Source organism: Trachinotus anak, unplaced genomic scaffold, assembly GCF_046630095.1.
Source record: "Trachinotus anak isolate AG129_WGS33_773 ecotype Australia unplaced genomic scaffold, CSIRO_AGI_Tana_v1 ptg000004l, whole genome shotgun sequence".
Classification (NCBI taxonomy): Eukaryota; Metazoa; Chordata; class Actinopteri; order Carangiformes; family Carangidae; genus Trachinotus; species Trachinotus anak.
In genome coordinates, this window is record NW_027273855.1 from 13,940,637 (window position 1) to 13,962,709 (window position 22,073).

Sequence of the window (22,073 nt, forward strand, 5' to 3'; positions counted from 1 at the left end):
AACAAGTCCACATACACATGGAGTCAAGAGGACAGAGAGGGGGAGGGGTAATAGACAACAAACGCAATAAACAGATCTGACAATTAGGCTGTCTGTGTGGGGGAGATGGGTGAGGGAAATGTGGGAAATGAAAGGGAGAAACAGTGGATGGGGGAGACGGCATTTTCAGTCAAGCTCTGTCTCTCCTTCATGACTTCCACTCTGCATGATGACAAGTGTCTGCCGCTGTTTCCATTGGTCGAGGCTGCCACCAATCAGAGCAGAGGCATGTAAGGTGCCTTTAGGTTATACCCAACCCCAAAAACAAGAAGCAGAGAGAGGGAGAGAAAGCCAGAGTGGAAAAGGGAGTGTGTGTTTTACAGAGAGAGACCAAAGCAGGCGCCGACTTTACAGTGCATTGAAGACCTTCTCTCTGAAGCTCCTTTTGAAATGATACAGTTGAGAAGAAACTGCTTGTCAGCTGTTTGTTGAAGACCACTGCAATTCCTCCTGGCTGCTGTGGAGAAGAAGCTCTTGGCTCTGTAGCCTCCCCCTGTGATTGGCTGTCACACTTTAGGCTCCCCCTCCTCTCTCTGACTCCCCTCTTCTCTCTCTCTCTCTCTACCCTCTGTTTCTAACCCCCTCTGTACTGTCCTCAGGCTTACCTGAGCCACAACTGCAGAAACGCCGGACCCCCTCCTCCACACACACACGCACGCACACGCTCTCTCTCTCTCTCTTTCTCTCTCTCTCTCTCTCTCTCACAAACACACACACACACACACACACACACACACACACTCAGCTTTTCACCTGGAGAGGGCAGGCGCAAGGGACGACATGTGCAGCAGCAGCAGCAACAGCAACAGCAGCAGTCTCTCCTCACATCTAGCGCTGCCTCTCTGAGTTGCCTCTTTCTGGAGAGTGGAGAGGAACTCTGAAAAGAGATTTTGGAGCCATTGTTCCTTGGCCAAAGCAGGAGAGACAGGGGCAGTGAGGGATCACTTGTCAACCCAGGGATACCAAAGGCAACACACAGCATGATTTTGGGTGAGTTGTCGCTTTTTGGTGCATGGGATTTTGGAGAGGTCAGTCATGTTGTTGAATCACTAATCCCTACTTAAACTTGGCCACCAGCAGCTCAGCTTGGTTTCTATTCCACACAGACATCTGTCACTACTAAGCACTGGCTGGGATGAACCCTTAAATCATGGCTAGCGTGTGTAATTACAATAATAGTGTGCCATTAATATGGCAGGTGTGAGTGATGACAGGGAAGGTCAAAGTGTTTCTAGCTGGACTGTGTCATTATTGGCTGTTTGATCACATGACCAGGCTCTACCATTCTCACATCCTACCAGTAGAGGTGAAGTGACAAATCTAGGTTCATACCAGCCAACTGATAACTAATGAAATGCAATTCAATCAAGCACATATTTATTTCGTAGGAATTTGTTACACTACTGCCCAGTTTCTATGTAACCTGTTCATATAACCATCTTAATTATTAATGAGCAAACAGGTCATCACACAAGGGGCCTTTAATAAAGAAAAACATGCAAAGATTCAGTCCTTTGCTTGAAGCACAGCACAGCTTTTAGTTATTATACAGTGTTGATCTGTTCTGAGTCAGCCAGCTCTTTCTTCTTTAGTATTCTGGTCTCATATTGGTCATGTCTGAGAGAGGGGATTCTGTGTGGTCTCTGTGCTCTACATAGTCAGCTTCCACATTCATGTAGAGGATGGGAGCTTGCCTCTAGCCCAGTGTAATGACCCATCCTGGATGTAACTGCTGTATGGATATGATAGGAAGAATGTGTGTGTGTGTGTGTGTGTGTGTGTGTGTGTGTGTGTGTAATAAGTAACGCACTACATGTCAGCTTGGGAAAGTGTTCTAGAGTCTTCCAATATGTGTACGGTGCTGTCTGTGAGACTGTTTGTGCTTATTGTGTGTGCATTTGTTTTAAGTGTGTATGTGTTGCTATGTGCTCTGCCAGAGAGGCCACTTTGTTTTAACGCATGCCTGGGCTGATTCAGGCGCAGCTCTGCTCCTCTGCTCTCCCGGCAGGCATGTTTTTCAAGCAGACATCTCTAATGATTATAGGGAGTCATGTAGTCTGAGGTGTGCGAGTTTGAAGTGCAAGTGCGCCTTGAAGAAAATGTATTCCACTGAGCTAAAGGCTCTAAGCAAGTTATTAAAGTGTTCATTGAGCAACTTTCACACTTTCTGAAGTTTTTCTTTTGTTTGTTTTGTATTGAGCTTCGTGTCATTTTGTGTCTGTGTGGGCTTCATTTCCAGTTATTGCAGCTGGTCAAAAGTGACTTCAGCCTCATTTAACACCTGGGCATGCACCGTCTTGATCAGGTTGCAGGTGGTAGCAGCTCCCGTAAATGATATTTGGTCAGGACATGTTAACAGAAGCATTAACTCCTTAACTAGAGCTTTACCACAGTAACAAACAGTGGGTAAACTCGCTCAACAGGACAATGGTTTGAGTTAAGGGTAGTTATTACAGTGGGTCTTTCTTTTAAACTTCTTGGCACAACAATTGCGGCACAAGTAATAAACATGGAATGTGACTTCTGTTTTCTGCCGTTGTAGGAACACAGGCTCCTGTCAGTGTCAGTTCACTGCATGTGTGACAGCTATTTATTCCAGACTGAGTGGTGTTGAAACAGTGATCATGCTCTCTATGTTTTTCATCTCATCTAATGCTCTGTAAAAATCTTCTCCCTTTACAGCAGCCAAAAAAAAGACAAACTGACATAGACTCCTCCTCCTTAAGTTCTCGGTCAGATAAGAATCTTCCATTATTTCTGTCTGAACATTGAGATTTTCTAGTGTCTAACATTCTGCTCCATTTGCATGATGATGTGGCTGCTGAGTGATTTGACATTTCTGGTTTCTTCCTCTGAAAAGGGCAATGTCATTGTAATGACCTTTGCAATTCTGGTACTGGTTGATCTGGACCTTCAATCAGCAAATTTCCTGATTCACCTCAGCGATATAAATCTGCGTGGTTGTGATAACATATCTCTGATGAACGGCAATATAAGTCATTTAAAAAACGTTCTATGTGAAATGTGAATAGTGTGCCTCTGTCTGTGTAAACCGAATGCATCACCAGCTGTGTCTGTATGGCTATTAGTCCATTCCTATCCTTTGTGTTGTATGACCTTGAGCAAACGACCTTTCTCAGTGCTGCTCTGTCCTTGATATTGTATTCACAAATCCATGATAACTAGCTACGTAGGCAATCCGTGGCCCTGGCAGAGGTCTTTGGCCGCTGTGATAGTGATGACAGTCCTGATGCTGATAATGGCTATGGATGTGTGGTTGTGCTCTATACAAAGCCGCGGGCAGCCAGCTTAGCTCTGCCTGACATGGGCTCTGCACCAAGTTAGGGGTATGGGGCTGCTGCTGATGCTGTGTGTGTTTGTGTGTTAAAATGTGAGTGTGACATCTGGACAGAGAACAGAGCGACGTGGCCTGAGAACAATGGCAAGCTAATAGAGAACATGATCGCTGGACTCCTGTTGATGTAGAGCTTCTCGGTTGGCTTTGGTGTCATCGTGATCAGCCGCCATTTTATGTAAAATAAAAACCTCCTACGCTTCCAGCTCACTGATGCCTGGAGGGAGCTTCTGGAATGGAATCTGCTTTTAGATAAGAAATGTCTGCAACGTCCTCTCACTGTCACCCAAAATGCTGCTGCATGATGACTGTCTGACAAGCATTACAGTTTGTTAGCTTCATCTCACAGTGTTTTGGGGGACCCTCAGTCACAGTCGGTTCATGTTTGGATGTTATTTCATGTCTCATCTGTCTTGTCTGTTTGAGTCAGAACTGACCTCCTGAGCTCAGGGCCATGCAGTCTATCTGTCTCTTTGTCTTTGTGTTTGTGCGCCTACTCCGGCCTCATCTGTCTTAATAAAATGTGCCTCTCTGTTGACCTGTCTGCATAGCTATTGCTCATTCCATTCTAGCCCTCCACCCTCCACCACCCCCCTCCACCTTCCTCTAACTGCCTGCACACACTCACCTGGTTCCAGAGGTCAACTCAAAGAGATACCTGAGAATATGTCTTTGAGCAGATCAGCAGTTTTTTTTCTCCCCTCCATTTTCTCCATGACTGCTCTACTCTCTTTGTTTATGTCAAAGTGACACAGTAATTATAACTCCTTAATGAGCCAGATATTTGGTATGCATAGCACAGTTAGTCCCTTTAGGCTTCTTTGCATATCCAAGATAAAACAGGAACGCCTTATTGCAGCTGAAACTTGAGAATTCTGCAGTGAAACATGCTGAACAAACCATGCATGGCTACTTCTTGATGTTTTGGCTATAATGAGTTCTAAACTTTCATAAGTGAGTAGCACCTGTGAACGATAAATCTCCCTAAATCCCTGTGTAAACTCACTGCTTAATCAGATACTCCGTAACATTTTTTTCTTGGAAGTGGGACACTGGCTTCAAATTCCATTATGTTGTTTTGCAGAATATCCCATTTCCTTTCACCGGGAATATTTTTTTCTGGCAAGTGGGGGGATGGTTGTTAAATAGTAGTGTGTGATGAGATAGTCTACTGCACTTGACCCAGTTCACCTTTTAATACTTCCTCCATGTGGCAAGGCACTCATTGATAAGACTTATTCCCATAATCATAATTAGAATAGGGCACATATCTTGGGAATGACCAGAGATGCAAGATTAATGTGACACTGTATTGTGTGTGTGTGTGTGTGTGTGTGTGTCTGTGCGTCTCAGATTATGGGGGTTTATATATGCGGATGTATAGAAGCAGCAGAAGTCTCTTCGTCTTGTCTCACTTTTGGTTTGTGGAGAGGACTCCTCAGTCAAAAAGCCACTATAACAGGTCTCTTCCCTGCCCTCCTGCCCTCCCTTGCTCTTCTCTATTGCTCCATTTGTTTATGCTGGAGTGACTCTCTGTCAGCAGGTTGTCAATATTGTCTGTAAGAGACTCTAATGAATAGGCCTGCTATTGGACTGGTGGGAAGGCAACCCATTGTGTCTGTGAGTGAGCGTGTGAGTGTCTGATCGTGTGTGTGTGTGTGTGGCCTATCAGCATGTGTAGCACTGCAGAGCAGAGGGAGGTGGAGGTGTCTGTTCCTCTGACTCCCACTGCTTCATTGGCCTCACTGCAGTGCCCTCTGTCAGTGACCATTCATTAAAAGAAAAGGCCACAACGGCACAGGAGTACGCATGGTTTCATTCGGTGAATTAGAGTGATGAGGTCTTTTTTACTCAGAACACACACAGAATGTAAACATGATGCAGTTTTTCAGTATGCACTTGAATAAAATGTGCAGTTTACACACACACACACACACACACACACACACACACACACACACACACACACACGCTCACACACCAGTGCCGGCACCTGCCACCACCAACAGCTCGGTGCTGTTGCTCTGTGAAGCACAAAAATGCACCTGTGTGTGATTATGGTGTCACATTAGTGCATTCACCAAGGCAGTCTGGCTGACTACTTACTGGGAATCCTGGGGCTACAAGACACCTGGGAGTTGAAGCCTGGGAAATGCTCTGCAAGCTTCAACAGTCACTCTGATCACAAAGTGGAAAGATGTACAGATGAATCTTCATACTGCAGCTCTCTAGAGTTCGCAAAGTCGCACTGTTGCCTTTATCATGTAGAATATAAATTGTCATCTACTTTCCTCATGTCTTCGCACAATTTAAACTCTAAATTTCTACTCAAATTTTGATATAACTTATTGATCTTTTGATTATCAGCTGCCAGTTGTTGTGATCAATGCTTTGTGAGATGCTATACTTTAGTACTTTTATGTATTTAGAGGCTACTAATGAGCTGAATTACAATATATTTCCCATGAGTATTTTCATGATATAGCACAGGTGCATACTTCTGCCCCCGCAGTTTTGTTGGATTACCTTGTGATGACATTTGCCCTATATCAAAACTCTAATTCTATTATTAAATGCTTGCATTTCCCCTAGGTGTGCACAGCCTTCTTTCCCTCGTCTCACTATAACAGAAAGGCATTTTGAGTTAGAACAGTACAGCAAAAGTCTTAGAATTCAGTTTAAATCCCCATTTTCATGATTTCTTTTATCTTACATCTCTGAATTAGTTCTGCCTTTTATCTCATGGTTTTGGATTATTTTCCTGTGCTGTTGTAGCACACTGTAACTCGAGCTTGTTTTTAATTCGTTGCCCTGTGTGAAGCATTTTGCAACTTGAGTTTTAGAAAAATGCGTCACTAATAAAGATTATTATCATTGTTATTATTACAGTATTATTAACACCAGCAATTAAATTTTACAGAATGAATTACAGACCAGAGACCAAAAATATATACACACATGAAGGGGTTTAGTATTGTGCATATGACACATACAAGTGCAGGTGCACAATAAATATATGGAAAAACAGTTTTTTCAGTCACATTTGAATTTTTAAAAAAAAAATCAGTTACAACAGTCTGCTGCTGCAGTGCTTGGAACAGCAGAATGTTATCTCCCTCTTTATTCAAATTTATGAAAATCTATGAAATACATGTTAAATTAATCTCTGGTCCAGCCTTTGTGTTTTCTCTTTAACAATCATGCTCATCGAATGTAAAGAGTCAAACTGTTTTATTGATCAATTAACCTGATAATTCAGGAACAGTGTTAGAGGGTGCAGGAATAACAATTTCTCAAACAGCAGCCAAGCATAAAAAGGTTGAGTAAAGCTAACGTTTGGCGGCAGTAGATGTTGCATTAATCATGCCTGCTCTATTTCTGTGTGCTCAGAAGAGAAGACGGGTAGAAGAGGAGGGGGAAGAGAAAGAGAGAGAGACAGAGAGAGAAAGGCAGATGGATAAAATGCAGTGAAAAGTGTCCTCATGAAAGAGAATTACCTCCATGGAGCTCTGGGGGGGAAGAGGAAATTCCTCTGAGTGCTGTTGAGATAGGGTTTCACACAAAGACCAAAAGAGAAATCAATTCTCCTTGAGATGTAGCAAGGTCAATTCATAGGGGCACGGCTAGAGAGGAGGAAGCTGAAGGGGAAGAGGAGAAGGAGGAGGAAGAGGAAGTTGATGAAGCAACCAAAGGAATGGGATAGAGGGACTGAGTGAATAGTGTAGGAGGAGAGAGACTTAAGGGAACAGTGAAGGGATAAAGGCAGAGAGGAAATGAACAAACAGCAAGATGAGAAAGACTGGATGTGGGGTGGGGGTGACCATTTTCCAGTTAAAGCTGGCCTAGGGGGAGAAATAGATGCTTCCTCCCAATATGCATGCATTGAGCTGTAGTCTCTCTGTATCCTCTGACTCATGCAAAGAGGAAATGTGAGCGGCATATCTGACACACTGTTGGGAATGTCATGCTATAGCTGTGCCTGAACTTTACTTATAGCCACAAGGACATCTCACTCCGTGAGCTCGTCCGTCCAATGAGCTCTTCCTTTACTACCACGGGGTTCACCAGGCACACAGAGTGAACGAATAGTGCTAGCCTTTGCTTCCAAGAAGCCTTCAGCTAGCTTTTAATCCTTAATGTTACATGAACAGCTCAAAATAGCCTAAATCTCCACCCTTAACGCCTTCCTCCTGCCAACTAAATCTGTTCCAATGTGTTTTAATGGTGTGTATAATGGCTTATGGGATGCAGAACAGCGTGGTAATAAAAAGGTGGCAGTAGGCTCAGGTCGGACCTGCCCTCCCTGATGTTGACAGCTACTGTAGCTTCAGCCAGCAGAAGGGTTATTTGGAAATGTTTAGTTCAGTGTTGGATGAGAGCCGGGGAAGCCTCACTTGCAGGTAGTTACGGGATCCGCGTGGCACAGGGCTTAGTGTGGCGTCTGGTATGCACACCTGTCTCCACACAAGTTCTTCCCTGAACAAGAGGCCCTACCCCTCAGAGAGAGAGAGACAGAGAGAGGGAGGGAGAGGGTGGGAGGAGAAGGGGCTCTGCCAGGACCTGCACCACAGCTCCCTGCCCCTGCCTTGGGGAAGCAGGGGGAGGAGAAAGGGAGGATCAGGTGGGTTAGGTGCCAGAGGTGTGGATTAGAAGGCTGTAAGGGACACAGGGGTAATGTGGTATCTGAGGTCATCCATTTGCAGTATGTTACTATGTCTGTTTACTTGGTAGTGTTTATCACATGTCGTGTTCTAGGCTGTCGGTTTCCTTGAAGAGTAACTTCTAATTAAAACACACATATATTGGAGCCATTTTTGTGTTTGTCACATATAAAGATCCAACAACTGATGTTTGGAGGAAGTGTGGAGATCATAGCCTCAAATCTCAAATCTCCCACTGTCAGTTTCTCCTAATGCAGTAGCAGTGTCCGTTATGGAATACACGGATGGATGAACCCCTGCTTCTATGTTCAATGCAGCACTCAGCTAACACTGAAACCCAGACAGTGGCTGTTAACGTGGTTCAAAAGAGCATTGATGAACTGTAACAAATGGGAGGCAGAGAGGAAGGATGGAAACAAGCATTTCCATAAAATTAGCATAGTCAGGATTGGTGCAATTGGCCCGATGAGACAGGAATAACAGCATAAACATAAGCGACTTCACATTGCATTCTTCACATCTGAATAATGTTGGTTAATGTTTGGGCTTGTAATGGGTTTGCTTATTAATTTAGCATCAGGGGTTTGACAGCATGTCTGAGCACAGCAGTAGCCAGCCTATATACATTGTAACAGCAGTGCTCCTGTCTCCATCCTAAATTTTCTCATTTGCGCCTGTGATGGCTTGTGTAAATGTGAGAGATTGTATTTACAGTAGTACCGAAGATGGTTTTTGTCTCTGTGCTGGGCCAATAATCACCAGCCAGCCACCGCCACAAATCTTCATTAGAGGATTAGCCGGCGGGGAGACAGCTTGTGTTCTTTTGCTTTTATTGGTGGCCCTGCGTCCAGCGCTTTCAGCCTCTCTCCGGTATCTCCCCCTTCCCGTCTCTTCTACTGAGACCTGTGAACATGATCACGGTTTACCTGAGACTCTTACACTCACAACCACATTCACACCACATGCACACCTGTACGTATGATCTCCTCTTTGTGCCTTTTTGTTTGTCTCAGTCTTTACCCTCCTCTTTTGATCTCATTCTATCTCTGTCTTTCCCCCACATATGCTCAAACCCACATAAAGCTCACACATCCTGTCAGTTTGTTCCCTTGAGGTGCATCAGCTTCCCGGTGGGCACTCATTCTCAAGACAGAACAAATTAAGGTCACAGCAGGGAGAGCCGAGCCAGCAAAGAACAACACGATCTGCCAAGTGTGTCTGTGTGTATGTGCGTGCATATATTTTTTTGTCTCTTGCGACCTCTAAACAGTGGCATGACTCCAGAGAGAGCCATTGTCAAATGGCTCCAGTCCCACTCAAAGGAAAAACTGCCCCTCATTGCACCATTTTGCAGGATAAAAGAAGCCACCCCCTTCTTTGAATTTGGGCTAGAAAACACAGTGATGAATGCTCTTTTGAAGGCTTTTTGATATCACCTGAAGAAGACCACAGGATTAGATTCTCTCTTGTGCCTACTGGGAGCGTTGTGACTCATATAGGGCTGTTGTATTGGTCAGTGCTGCTCTGATACCTGAGGGTTCCTTTTCACACACTTTGGTGGGGAGCAAAAACCAAAGCCAGAGCACACTGGAGCACACTGATGTCTGTTTTTGTTTTCACCCACACCAAGTACAGAATAGGCACTTTTCAAAAGGAAAGATGCCTGTTCCACAGAAAATAAATGTATATTGATTTAATTACATTATTTTTTATTAATTTTGTGGACTTTCTAACCTTTGCTTTATACTTCTTTGTACCACAAGCAAGTATTTAAACGAAACTGAGAAATTTAGAGTGGAAAGGTCTCTTTAGTGGAACTGCTGACAACTGGAAATCAGATAGATTGATAGAGAGAAGATAGAACAATTTTGAAAGGACTTTTACATCTTTACATGGCTTCTTGTTCCAGCACTTGACCGGAGGTATCTACGCTATCATTCTGCCTGGCCCCGGTGGGGTCCAGAAGTTCCAGAGGGCTCATCTCTGCCACCCTGAGCCTCAGACCTCCCCTCAAGGGCAGTATCGTATTCTGCCTGACTATGCGTGCCCGTGTAATCCATAGCTGCAGGGAGGGTGACCTTCACAGCATGCAGCCTCACAACAGGCTGCGACATAGGCACTCAGGGAAGAGGACATGCTGGGCAAAAAGGGTGCTGAGGGCAGGACATGGCCATTCTAAGATAATTACCTTTTCATATTACACTCTCTCCTCGTGCAAAGGCTATGATGAATATTAAAGTGACATTAAAGCAGCCAGTGGATTCAATTTTTTCATATGTTCTCATTTTGATGAGGTTGAATTTGACTTCTCTTTTTAAACTTTAAAACATCTTGTGTATCTATTATTCTGTATGTTCTAATGGAGTATACCTCAGTTTTGAGTCAAAGTCCTGTTGGAAAGAATCCATTCACTATTAAAGCCCCGTCCTGCAGTTCTGCTCTACGTCCTGGAGAAAAATGCAATTTATCATTTAACATTTGCTGTGTGAATCCAGTGCATCCTGCTACCTGAGTAAAGGTGAAGCCAGAGCCCAAAAAAAGTTATTGACAGTTATGTGAGGAGATGACGCAGCCAAATAAGTCCCTGCTCATGAATGATGCATGTCCCCACCGGCCCTGATGGAGAAAGAGAACGAAGCTGGATGACAGCTGGGGTGCTGTGTGTGCATGGTGCAGAACAAGGTGAGACTCTTTATGGTACAGTCCAGTCCAGCTTTCTCTCTCTCTCTCTCTCTCTCTCTCTCTCTCTCTCTTTGCTCGCTCTCTCACACTCTCTCTTTTTTCTTTTCCCTCCTTTTGTTTCTCTTACTCACTCTCTCAAATATACACAATTACAGGTGTCCTTAGTGGAGCTGTTACTCTCTACAAGTCTCAGCTGAATCTGTGTAGCCACACAGTGACCTTAAAAATGGTCTGCTCTAATGCTCGCTCTCTCTCTCTCTCTCTCTCTCTCTCTCTCTCAGTGCCTTTCTTCCATTCTCTTCTCCCCCCGCGCTGTCATCCTTTGACTCCCTCTCTCTTTCGCCTGCTCTCCCTCTATTTTCGTCAGAAACAATCACTGTATTTTCCGTCTCACTGCCCTGTGCTGCCGCAGTCTGAGGCTCTGATAGCAAGAGAGAAAAGGAGAGAGATGAGAGTAAAGGGGGTGGGCGTGGAATGTGTGCAACACACAGGTCAGACGCAGGAAAGGCTACATAATGGTTTGTTGTCATCGTCACTGTAGCGACACATCTGCCTGTCCTTTTAGAAGCAGTGGAGCAGCAGCTAGCACACAAACCCACACCGTCTGCATCACCAGGGCTTTCCATCACAGTGTCAGTGGCCTCACGCACACATGCACAGTGACATGTACAAGCATGCAAACTGCATACACATTCTTCATCGCTGCTACTGAGGGGAGACGGGCAGATTTGCTGCGATGTGAGCGAATCTTTAACCCTGATGCTCACAGCTGTGGTCATATCTAGAATAGCTCCGAGAACTACAGTTACAGCCTTTAAAATAAACATGGCATTTTAGGAGTGCACATTTTCAGAATAGTAGCAACTGGGCAAAAATAAAAAGGGGGAGCGAGATGGACATGACGGCAGTAGTCTGTTTCCTCTGGCTGTTTGTATTGTTGCAGATACAAACCAGTCTGAACCTCTTTGTCCTCTATTTTGGACACATTCACAAACATGCACACAGGCATATACATATGTCAGCATTGGCCTTAGGGGCTGCATCAATATTCATTGAATCTGAAACTCTGACTTGTCCCATTTGCTTAGACCTAGACAGACAAGAGAGGGTATTACTTGGAGAATAATTGCTGGTGATAAACTACCTCTTCAGGCACGGCTACACTGATTCGGACAGAGTGTTTGTGTAAGGGAAAGTAACAGTGATAGATCTCAACACTTTACGATCAGACCCAGCAAGCATTTGAATAAAACATTGTGCACGGGAACAACATTGTTGAGGAAAGCCATTAAGTCTCAGATTAGTAGCAAGTGGCTAATGCAGTCAGTCGGTGTGTAAAGCTGTGTAGCCCCACACCACTCAAACAAACACATCAATCTGACTAACAGTGTGTGTCAACATGCTCCATGATTACCATACTAATCCCAGAGCAGCACACAGGAGACCACAGGAGATCATTACAACCAAACAACAGCTTCGAGTATAGTCTCAGCTCAAACGTAGAATTCCTCTTCACACAAACACACACTAATATTCTCCATTTTACAGACCATTGGTAAAATGATGTTTTTGACAATCAACCAAATGTAAATGGCCGCTGAGACTCCTGTTGTCCTTTGCTATCACAGAGACAAACACACATACACAAACACACAAACAATGCATCTCAGCAGTTGCTATTCAGGCACCAATTTTATAGCACTTCAGCGGTAATGTCATGTAAATGTGTTGTGAGTGTTAGAGATTTCATGGTGTGTTAGTGGAGCAAGGAGTGCCTGCGGCGTAGAGAGGAGGACGATTTTTGTGTGTGTTTGTGTGTGTGCATGTGTGTGTGTGTTTGTATATTTGGAGGGTACATAGTGTTCAGGAGCTCTGCACTTTTGGCACGATTAAGACCCCCTTTTTCATTTTTATGATAATAAATGATGGATGCATGAAGGTGGGAAAGGACAGAAGGGTAGTGGTGGGGGTGGGGGTTGTCCTGAAGATGTTTGAAGGAATTTAATGGAACTTGGTTTAAACCAGTGTTCCATATGAAATGATGGTGTGCCCATGAAATAATGTGTAATGGCTTTCATGGACAACATGTCATCGTAATAAGCAGAGTCATTGTTCTTAATGGAGGATGCTGCTGCACCTTTCTGTGTCTTTCATGTTTGAGACACACACTATACTAGATTTGTTTTTGTGGCCAATGCTAAATTATTAATATAAAGGTTTAATTCATTTTGGTTTGGTTTTATTCTGTCATTAAATAACGTAGGCATAACCCAATTATCCAAATATTCACAGTCACATTGATACACATTGAGTCCAAGAGAAGGCACGCAAAAACAGAAAATACAAAATATAGCAAAATAGAACAAGCAAAAATACCATTTAAATCATGAATGCGTAAAATTTAAACATGACTCGAGTGGTTATTTACATGATTTGTTAGCTTTGTTAGCTTTGCTACAATGAAAAGTCTCTGAGGTCAAACAGTTGGCATTTTCATGAATATGTTGGATTCCTTTCCTTAAGGTTTCTTAGATTTACTGATTTTACAATTGGCCTCTGTTACTTTAAACAAAGTTAAACTTAGAAATCCATTTTTACTTTCACAAAGCATGTCCTATGCACTCCGCCACTGAAAGCAAGCATTTTTCACTAATGAAGAAATAAGGAAGGAAGTTAATTTTTAGTTTCTCAGAGCTTTATGTGTGTGAGAGAACCCAAAATAATTCTGCATTTTCATACCAGAACTTAGCAAAGAAAAAAACAAAATCAGGGACATAGGAGAAAATATCTGTGAGAACAAGGTTGGTTAAAACACTTAATCTGTTTTTGTTTAAATAATCCACATTCATAAACCAAATAAAGCTCAGAGACTAGCCTCCTGTCATTGATGTATTAAGCTGCTTTGTTTGACAGTAAAACCTGAACGCATTAACCTGGCACATTAATTATGTCATTAGTAAATCTATCCAGTCTATTCAAAACAGACTATGACATAATGAGCTTTGTGGTTTGTCGTTTTTGATGTGGATGCTCCGTTAGTCCCACATATTTTTCTATACAAATCTTTCAGTTGCATGACACTACACTTCATTTAAATTAATCCTGATAAGTTGTCAAAAAAAAAAAAAAAATCTCATCCTCATGATAAGGCAAACAGTAGCAAATTTAATATAATGGGTCAAGATTACCTGCCCCTTTTGCAATCTTGTGCATATTTGGAATATGAGAACTACTGTGTGCTTGACATCTTTCATCATCACCTGGTCTCCTTAGGACTGGAAATGTGCTGGCACTGCACATCTGAGTCTTGCTCTCTCTCTCTCTCTCCCACACACACACACACACACACACACACACTCACACACCTCCATACACTCACTCACCATGGTGCCATTGGGCTGTCCTCCAATATTAATACACGAGGCTGATGATGCTGTGGGACTGCATGTGTGTCACACTGTCACAGCACAGCAGAGGAGAACAGAGCAAGGATGAGAGAGAAGGGGGGGGGGGGTAATTTTGGATGCATGGCATGTGGAGTTAGGATCACCATCTTTTCTGCAGCTCTTCTCCAACCACACTGTTTGTTCAATTACCATTTACTGCAGAGAAAGAGAGGGACACAGAGAAAGAGAGAGAGAGAGAGAGAGAGAGGGAAGAGCAAGGGCGATGGAGGGAGAGGAGGAGGTGGAGGGGAGGTGCTCACTGATGCAGGGGATGAGGAAGTAGATGTGAAAGAGTTGGGGAGAATAGCGTGAGTACAAAAACAGAGGGAGAGACAGGCAGCAAGCAAAAACATTCTGTATACAGAGGGAGGGAGACAGCAGAGGACATGGGGCGAGATGTGGTGCAGAGCTGACAAAAATAAGAAGATTAAACACACACTGTCACATAAAGTTGCCAGGAACAGTGTCATGTCCTCACAGTACATGTCAATGCCAGTAGCACATACGTACAACAGGATCTCATATGTGCTTTGCTCAGAGCCCCACATGAATGGAAGTAAGACAGTGCAACATTATTTACTTGTATAACAGCTCTGTACATGCAGGGCATCTGTTATGAAACACTGCCACTGTTTCTGCTTTGATTAGAGTCATGGGCTGTGAGTGTAGCTTTTAAAAAAAAAAAAAACTTATTCAAACAGACTATTCCCAGCTCTCTGCATGAGGTCCCAACCGTACCAAATTGAGATATACAGAGATATAGCTTGATCCACCAGCTCCTCTCATCAATTCTCCCCCTCTTTCCTGCATCCCCCCTCCTTAAATCCTAATCCCTCCCTCCCCATCTTTCTTCAACTCCCCTTCATCCACAATCTCTCTCTCTCTCTCTTTCTCTCTCTGTCTCTCTCTCTCTCTCTCTCTCTCTCTCTGGCTAGCTCTGGCTCCAGTATACAGAGCAATTACAGAGATGATATCCACTGTCAGTCAACGGCTCACAGATGAAGCTGGGCCTCTTTAACATGCTAATAGAACGCCAGATTCAATCAGGCCTTTGTATGGCAGAGGGGAGAGCAGCGCTGCTCATTAAAAAATAAATCATAATAACAATGAGGCCCTGGCCGCAAAGGCAAGCAGTACCTAAGCTGTCGTGTTGAACGCTGTCTTCTACTCTGCTGCTTTCAGAAAACACTCTTGGACCACCATGCCCCTTCTCTACCCATCCTCTCTTTCCCTCCGATCTTCAGACGCACCAAGCCGCCAAATGCTGGCATAGGGGGTGGGTGTGAGTGAGGAAGAGGAGGTGGAGGAAAATGGGCAGAGTGCCTGAGGGTGAAGCCCTGTAGCCTTATGTTCAACAGACATGTGATATGAGATATGAAAGTGGTATAAATCCTGTAAGATATCAAGTTCTTAGACCTTTGGCCTGTGATACACCAATGTCTTTCAAACTCCAGTCCTATCACCAAGTGTCCCTGCTACCCCTGTTATAAGTTATGAGTCTGAACATTTGTATGACAGCGTCTACGGTAAGGTGTCCTTTTCCTGTGAACTAAGGAAATGTCGGGGCATAGGACAGAATATCAGCAGTGTTGTGTGCGTATGTTTTACAGTGTTTTGATTAACAGGGGTGAACCTCTGATGTAATTCAGCTGTCACATTTAACAAGCATATTGCGCCACGTTCAGCGTCTGATATCCTCATTATTCTCATTACCATGCTGCTTTGGATAGCTTTTCAAAAGCCCAGCGCTCCTTTCATCCATGATAGGCTTTGTTTAAGATCTCTCCACGGGATGTGATTCATAGATGCCCGGTCCCTTTTTATTCATCATGCATCAACACTAGAGAATGCAAGTTTGTGCATGAGTTTGTGCGGATTAATGTCCACATGTCTATAGACCAGAGATTTATTACAGCCAAGATCAAGCAAAGCTCACTGAATAATGCATCACCTCCTATCATGGAAAAATATGCTGAATATGCCTCAGCTATGCTTGAAGGTGTGGGAGGTGGTATGAAAAAGCGTAAAGCTTGCTCTCGATTTAGCTTCAATGTATAAAACCATTGAGGGAAAACATTGCTCTCTACCTTGACAAATGAGCTCAGGTCTGGTTCAAGGAGGTTTCCCTCTTTTATATAATGAGTTATGGCAGGGGAATTAGCATCCATGGGGGATTTTTGTGTGTTTCACACACAAAGTTTCAATTAAACTGTGCTGGTGCACAATATCAGCCCCGCATTTTCAATTTCAGTTGATGTTTTAACCTTTAAAAATGCTTGGTGGCTTTCCCTGATCCTCTGAGTGTGCACACCTCCCCAGCTGCCTGCAATTCTTTACAGGGGGAGGTGATGGATGCTGATTTAAACAAAAGTGTCATTTGTGGTCACACCAATGACAAGTGACATTACAGAGAAGACCCCCCAGCACTTAAAAAGATTGGGCTGTGGTTGGACTGCCTGAGGATGAACAGAGAGCACCATGTTAGAGGACATGCTCGTTTGTTAGGCCACTCCATATTCATAGACAATATACTGCAGGGCTACAATGAAAGCAGTGGCCGTCAACCATAAAGTCTCCTCCCCCACTCTATTAGGCTGATAGCATATTGCCCTTTACCCTCCCAGGGGATGAAAGAAATGAAATGGACCTGCAAACAGTAGACGGGGTATATTAAGGCTGGTGTTTCTTCAAACAACGCAGGTTTATTTTTTTAAATCCACCAACCCACCATGCCTCCTCCTTTTCTCTTTAGCCTTTGGGCTGGTGGTCTAATCTCAGAGAGAATCTGCTGTCTTTGTTGCTCTCCGCCGAAGTGTATTTTGGTTGATCCACCTGTTTGTGGCTGAGTGATAGAATTCCATACCTGAGGGCACAGGCTTCTGGGAGGTGCATGGGAATAAAGTCACTGGCTATTGTTCCACCTGGGTGTGTGACCGCTGCCTTGTATAAGGGAAGAAGGGGAGGTGATGGGAGAGAAATGTGGGTGGGGGGAGGGGAGGGGAGGAGGGGGGGTCTGAACAGGCTGCAGAAAGGAAAACAACGGACAACAGAGGACAGGTGGAGAGAGGGGGAGAGGCAGAGAGGGTACATGTTCCGGTGTACTGCCTTCAGACGAAGAATGTCACCTTGTCCTCTTTTTTTCTGTCTCTCCCTCTTTTTCTGGTCTTCTCTCTCCATCTTCTTATCTGTCTCTTTCTGTTGCAGTGCACTGATGTACAGAAAGCATTTTCTCTCCACTTTCTACCAGTGCCATGAGTCTAATCTCCCTCCACTGCAGTGGATCACCGCCTTTCAACAGACACAACAAAGCAGTGCTCCTGTTCGTCCTCCATCGCATTCCAACAGTCCATCCATCACTGACTAAGACATTGCCCTCAGCCAGCGACATTCAGAAACATCTTCGTTCAACTCTGTGATCATCTTACAAACCTGACTGGCCGTGGGCCAGAGGAGGAGCATTCATTACAAAGGAAAAATACATAAAAAGATAGAAACCTGAGAAAGAACGAGACAGCAGGGAATTTAAAAGAGGGCAGAGGTGTTGGAAGGGAGGAATATGGAATCTGCTGTGAAGCCTTTTTAACTGCTGGATGAGAGAGAGTTTATTCCCCATTAAGGTGTGATCATGAAAACTACTGATACTGCTGAGCTTTACATAACAGTTACAGCTGACCTAAACTATCTATGTGTTATAAGGGAACTATACAGTCTTTTTTGTTTGTTCATTTGTTTGTATGTACAGTTTTCCATCTCAGTGCTCCCTATAAGTTGTTGAACAGAAATATAACTTTAGAGTCTCAAATACTTATCACCTGTAGGCAAGACAGATGGGTCAAAAACGCTGTCACATGCTGTGGATGGCATCTTATATTGTCAGTTTATATTCACAGTAGTAGCAATATATTCTGACGGTGCGTCATAGCAAAAAATCATGCTTTCTACAGCTGCTGTTGACTGTCAAAAAAAAAAACTACAAACCTTCCAAAGCGACTTTTTAAGAACAGAAATAGTGAGTATTCAATACTCTAAAGATAGGTTTTTGGTGGAGTTTTATTTAAAGGTCTGTGTTTATATTAGAACTGAGGTTACATAAAATAGGGTTAGCTATACAACCATGTGGGTCAGGATTAGTGCTAAGGGTCGAAGTTAGGGAATGAATGTAAGCCCATGCCCTGACAAGGATAGCCACACAGGGGTGTGTGTTTGCACATATTTGTGTTTGTTTTATGCACTCATTGTGACCCTCTCTGTGTGTGAACACTGTAGCAGCGCTCTATGCCTTGTCTCCACAGTCGGCCTGCGTTGAGCTGCGCTGCACTCTTCTCTCCGTGTTCCCATCATCCCTGGCTGTCCTCTCCCATTAGCCCTGACAGCTATTTGTCTGTCATTACTGACCTCAAAACAGCACAAACACTCTCCGTCACCACACACACACACACGCACACACAGACAGACTGCACACTTGCTGTGCCTTGCATTGCAAAATGATTATGTGCCTGCGCTATAGTTCAAACTTAATTATATGCTATGCTTTCATCCCACAAGGTGCTATGGAGATAAATATCACATTGGAATGTAATGAGACTCAGGCTAATTCGGACATATTTTCATTAAGTCTATTAATCCTGTCCTGAATGGGTTGGTGCAAGTTGCAACATGAAGCCCAACATATGGCTACTCTCCCAAAGTACCATCATTATCAGTGCTATCATTGATTTAAGGTGGAACCAGAGAAACACAGGATACCAGTCATGTGGGAAGGAGTAGAGGTGTATCGTTTTACCAGCCCACCTTTACTGCCCTTAGATGGATAGATAATGAAAATCCAATGTAAAAACTGAAAGGAAAATTACAGAGGCAAAGGGATTTGGCCTTGCAGAGCTGATTGGAGAGCTACAGCATATCTACAGTATGAATCAGGACGGTCGCTGTCTACTCTACAGAGATCAGCCCACTAGATCTGTGTGCATGTGTGCGCATGTCAGTGTGCTAGTGTGCAAGTCTCTGTTTGTGTGTTGTACCAGCACAAAATCCTTTACCCTACAAGTAACGAAAAACAGTCTCCTAAAGTTCAGTTGCTGTTGGATGAGGAGCCAGCAGGAGATTTATCTGAAGGATTAAACGGGCGTGCATCTGCTTCTGTGGCTCAAGCACGTGCATTGGTCCTAGTGTGTATTCTGTGCATTATGGAGCTGAAGCTAGACAGGCAAGGTAGGCAGTGGTATCAGAGGCAGACTGTCTTCACCCTCATTTCATGGCACGATTTTCTGATTTTAGCTCCTACATTTCTTCCCTCTGTCTCTCTTGGAATCCCCAGTCAGCTCCTCTGTGTCTACCAAACAGACAGACTGGCAATTAAATCCTCCCAGCCTTGATTCAACTACTTAGGAGAGATCAAGGTAGGATATTTGAGGGGGGCTTTTTGGGGCCTGCCACTGTCATATTATCTTGGTAGGGTGTCATTACCAGCCCTTTCCACTCTGTCATTATGCACAGTATTCTCCTTTGGGAGAGACTGAGGGTTGGCTCTGCCTTATATAAAGTATTTCTGTATGTGATGTGTGTGTGAGTGTGTGTCTGAGGTAAATTTGTTACAGGTGATAATATTTTGGAATAGAAGCTGTTCTTGAAATGGACCTGTGTGGAATTAAGTTCTCTGATCAGATTGCAAACGGGCAAGAGATTGACTTTCTGCCGTGTGCATGTGTGTTAGGGAGGGGAATGATGAACTCTTTTATCTAAAAATGTAAACTATGCACGTGAGACTTACGGGTTTGGAAGCTTTGATCATTCATTTGCAGCTGTTTTAACTTTGTGTGACCTTCATGTTACTGGTACTTGGGCATTTTTAAAAAAATCTAGCCGCAGAACATAATGCCATGCATGCTGCAGGCTGTTCTTTACTCATACCTTACAGTACAATGAAATTAGTAAAATTGCTGTTTTCCAAATTGGTAGGTTGGATAAGATATAAAAGACCTACAATTAGAGTAGAAAGTTTAACACCCTCCCACTGATGCAGAAAAATGCACACAGACACAAATATGTTGCCTGTGCAGTTAGGCTGCACAGATGCAAACAAAACAATTCAGAAACAAAGCTAGCATTCATTTGTAAGCCATTTAGATAACCCATAATATTCCACTACTGGCACTGCACTGTTTTAGGTTGTTTGCAGTTTTGTGAGTGCTTGTGTAGGTGTGTGTCTGTGTGTTTGTGAGTCTCACTGCAGTGCGTATATTTGGATTAAGGACCAAGACATGTTCTGACTAATACTTAGCACTGTGCTGAAGTCATGAAGAGCAACTGCTGTATCGTATCACAGTAACTAAGCTTTCATAACCTTTTTACACACATACACATGAGTGAACGCACAGTCAGGAAGACACAAACACTCACACACACACACACACACACACACACACACACACACATACACACACACACATACCTTACATGCAACACCAATGTAGACACAGAGTCCAACTGGCATTTGTGGCAATCACACAAGTTTCAGCTTTCCCAGCTTTCCCCCTGCATAATCCTCCCATTAAAGCGTAGCATAACACCAGCAGTTCCAGGCAGGAAATCAAACAGATGGTTATCTTCATCCACCTACCTTGTGTGCATGTATTAACCTTCACAGGAAGCTAGAAATTAACATTCTATGATTAGAAAACATGGGGAAGATAAAGTTTGGTAGAAACATGCAGTTTTTAGATTTCATAATCATTTTCAGGCACTAAAGTAAGAACTTGAAGTGGCTGTTTTGAAGTTTACTGAGGGGCTCGGCAGCACACTCTTGTGGTCACTTAGAGTCAAACCTGCTCAGGTTGGACTCCAGAGGCGTGATGGTGGAAAACCTCACTGTGTGTGACTCTCAGCACTATGTGAGTCTTGTTGCTTTCTCACATGGAGTGCATCACAACCAGTGAGTCAGATGCTGTGAGACCTTAATTCACTCATGGCAGAGGCTGAGGAAGTTATCTGAGGGAAAGATGGTGCTGCCACAGTTGTCTGTGAGGAGAGCATGCAGGCAGGTAAGTAGCTCAGGATACAGCCACCGGGCAAACACTCAGGACTCATGACCTGCATGGCACTCTGACTCTGTGCAGGATCTTAAGGTGACAGGTGAGGCACCAGGCTGATCCAGTGCTTTAAAAAAATATTGAGAGGCATGTGAACGAGGGCGTGTGGAGGTTAACTTCAAACAGTCAGATGCTTTATGATGGAAGTGCCAGTGAGACATGCGAGTCAGAGGAATGTTGCCTGTAATGTGTCTGACTGGATAATCCTCTATATGTTTAAAACTGAGTGCACTGAGGTGTAAGTTTGTCTTAGAGAAAAAGTGAATTCAATCTTTTGGAACACTGTGTGTGTGTGTGTGTGTGTGTGTGTGTGTGTGTGTGTGTGCACGTGCACCTGTGTCTTTTATGTGTGTGTTCATGCATTCATGCCTTTGTCCATTGTGTATGTATGTATCCACCAACCTGAGTGTGTGAGTGTGGTGTGTGTGTGTGTGTGGGGAGGGGAGGGGGGTTATTTTCATTGTATGGTTCAGCAGGGCTTTTGGCCAGGCCTGTGATCCTGTTGATTGCGCCGGTGGTCAGGTGAAAGAGAGGCACAGTGTCCTGCTGGGCCTGAGACTGGAAGGGAATACTGAATGGAACAGGACCAAATATTCTTTCTCTCTCTCTCCCTCTTGTACCCTGTCTCTGCTGCACTCCATCACGCTGCCTGTATTGCTGAAATGAATTGGCTATTCCTGTAGTCCTGGGCACAGCTGTGTACAGCGCAGAATACACACTGAGCTGATCATGGGGAAAGCAAGAAACAAATTTAGAGTGAGAGATGAGAGAGCGTTGGTAAGAAAAATGGAGAGAGACAGAC

The 22,073-nt window shown here is 43.9% G+C and overlaps 1 protein-coding gene across 2 annotated transcripts in view; it reads left to right on the forward strand.

Annotated features, from left to right (window-relative positions):
• Positions 1 to 288: 288 nt before the first annotated feature.
• Positions 289 to 22,073, forward strand: part of znf385a (zinc finger protein 385A) — a 54,165-nt gene continuing 32,380 nt past the window's right edge. Inside the window, exon 1 of one of the 2 annotated variants that reach the window (XM_071476188.1) lies at positions 289 to 1,029. In XM_071476188.1, the coding sequence (XP_071332289.1) occupies positions 1,020 to 1,029 (10 nt within the window). In that variant the 5' untranslated portion in view covers positions 289 to 1,019. Of the gene's footprint in view, positions 1,030 to 19,269; positions 19,395 to 22,073 lie in introns of those variants that run through there. The other variant, XM_071476187.1, reaches the window with a different exon arrangement.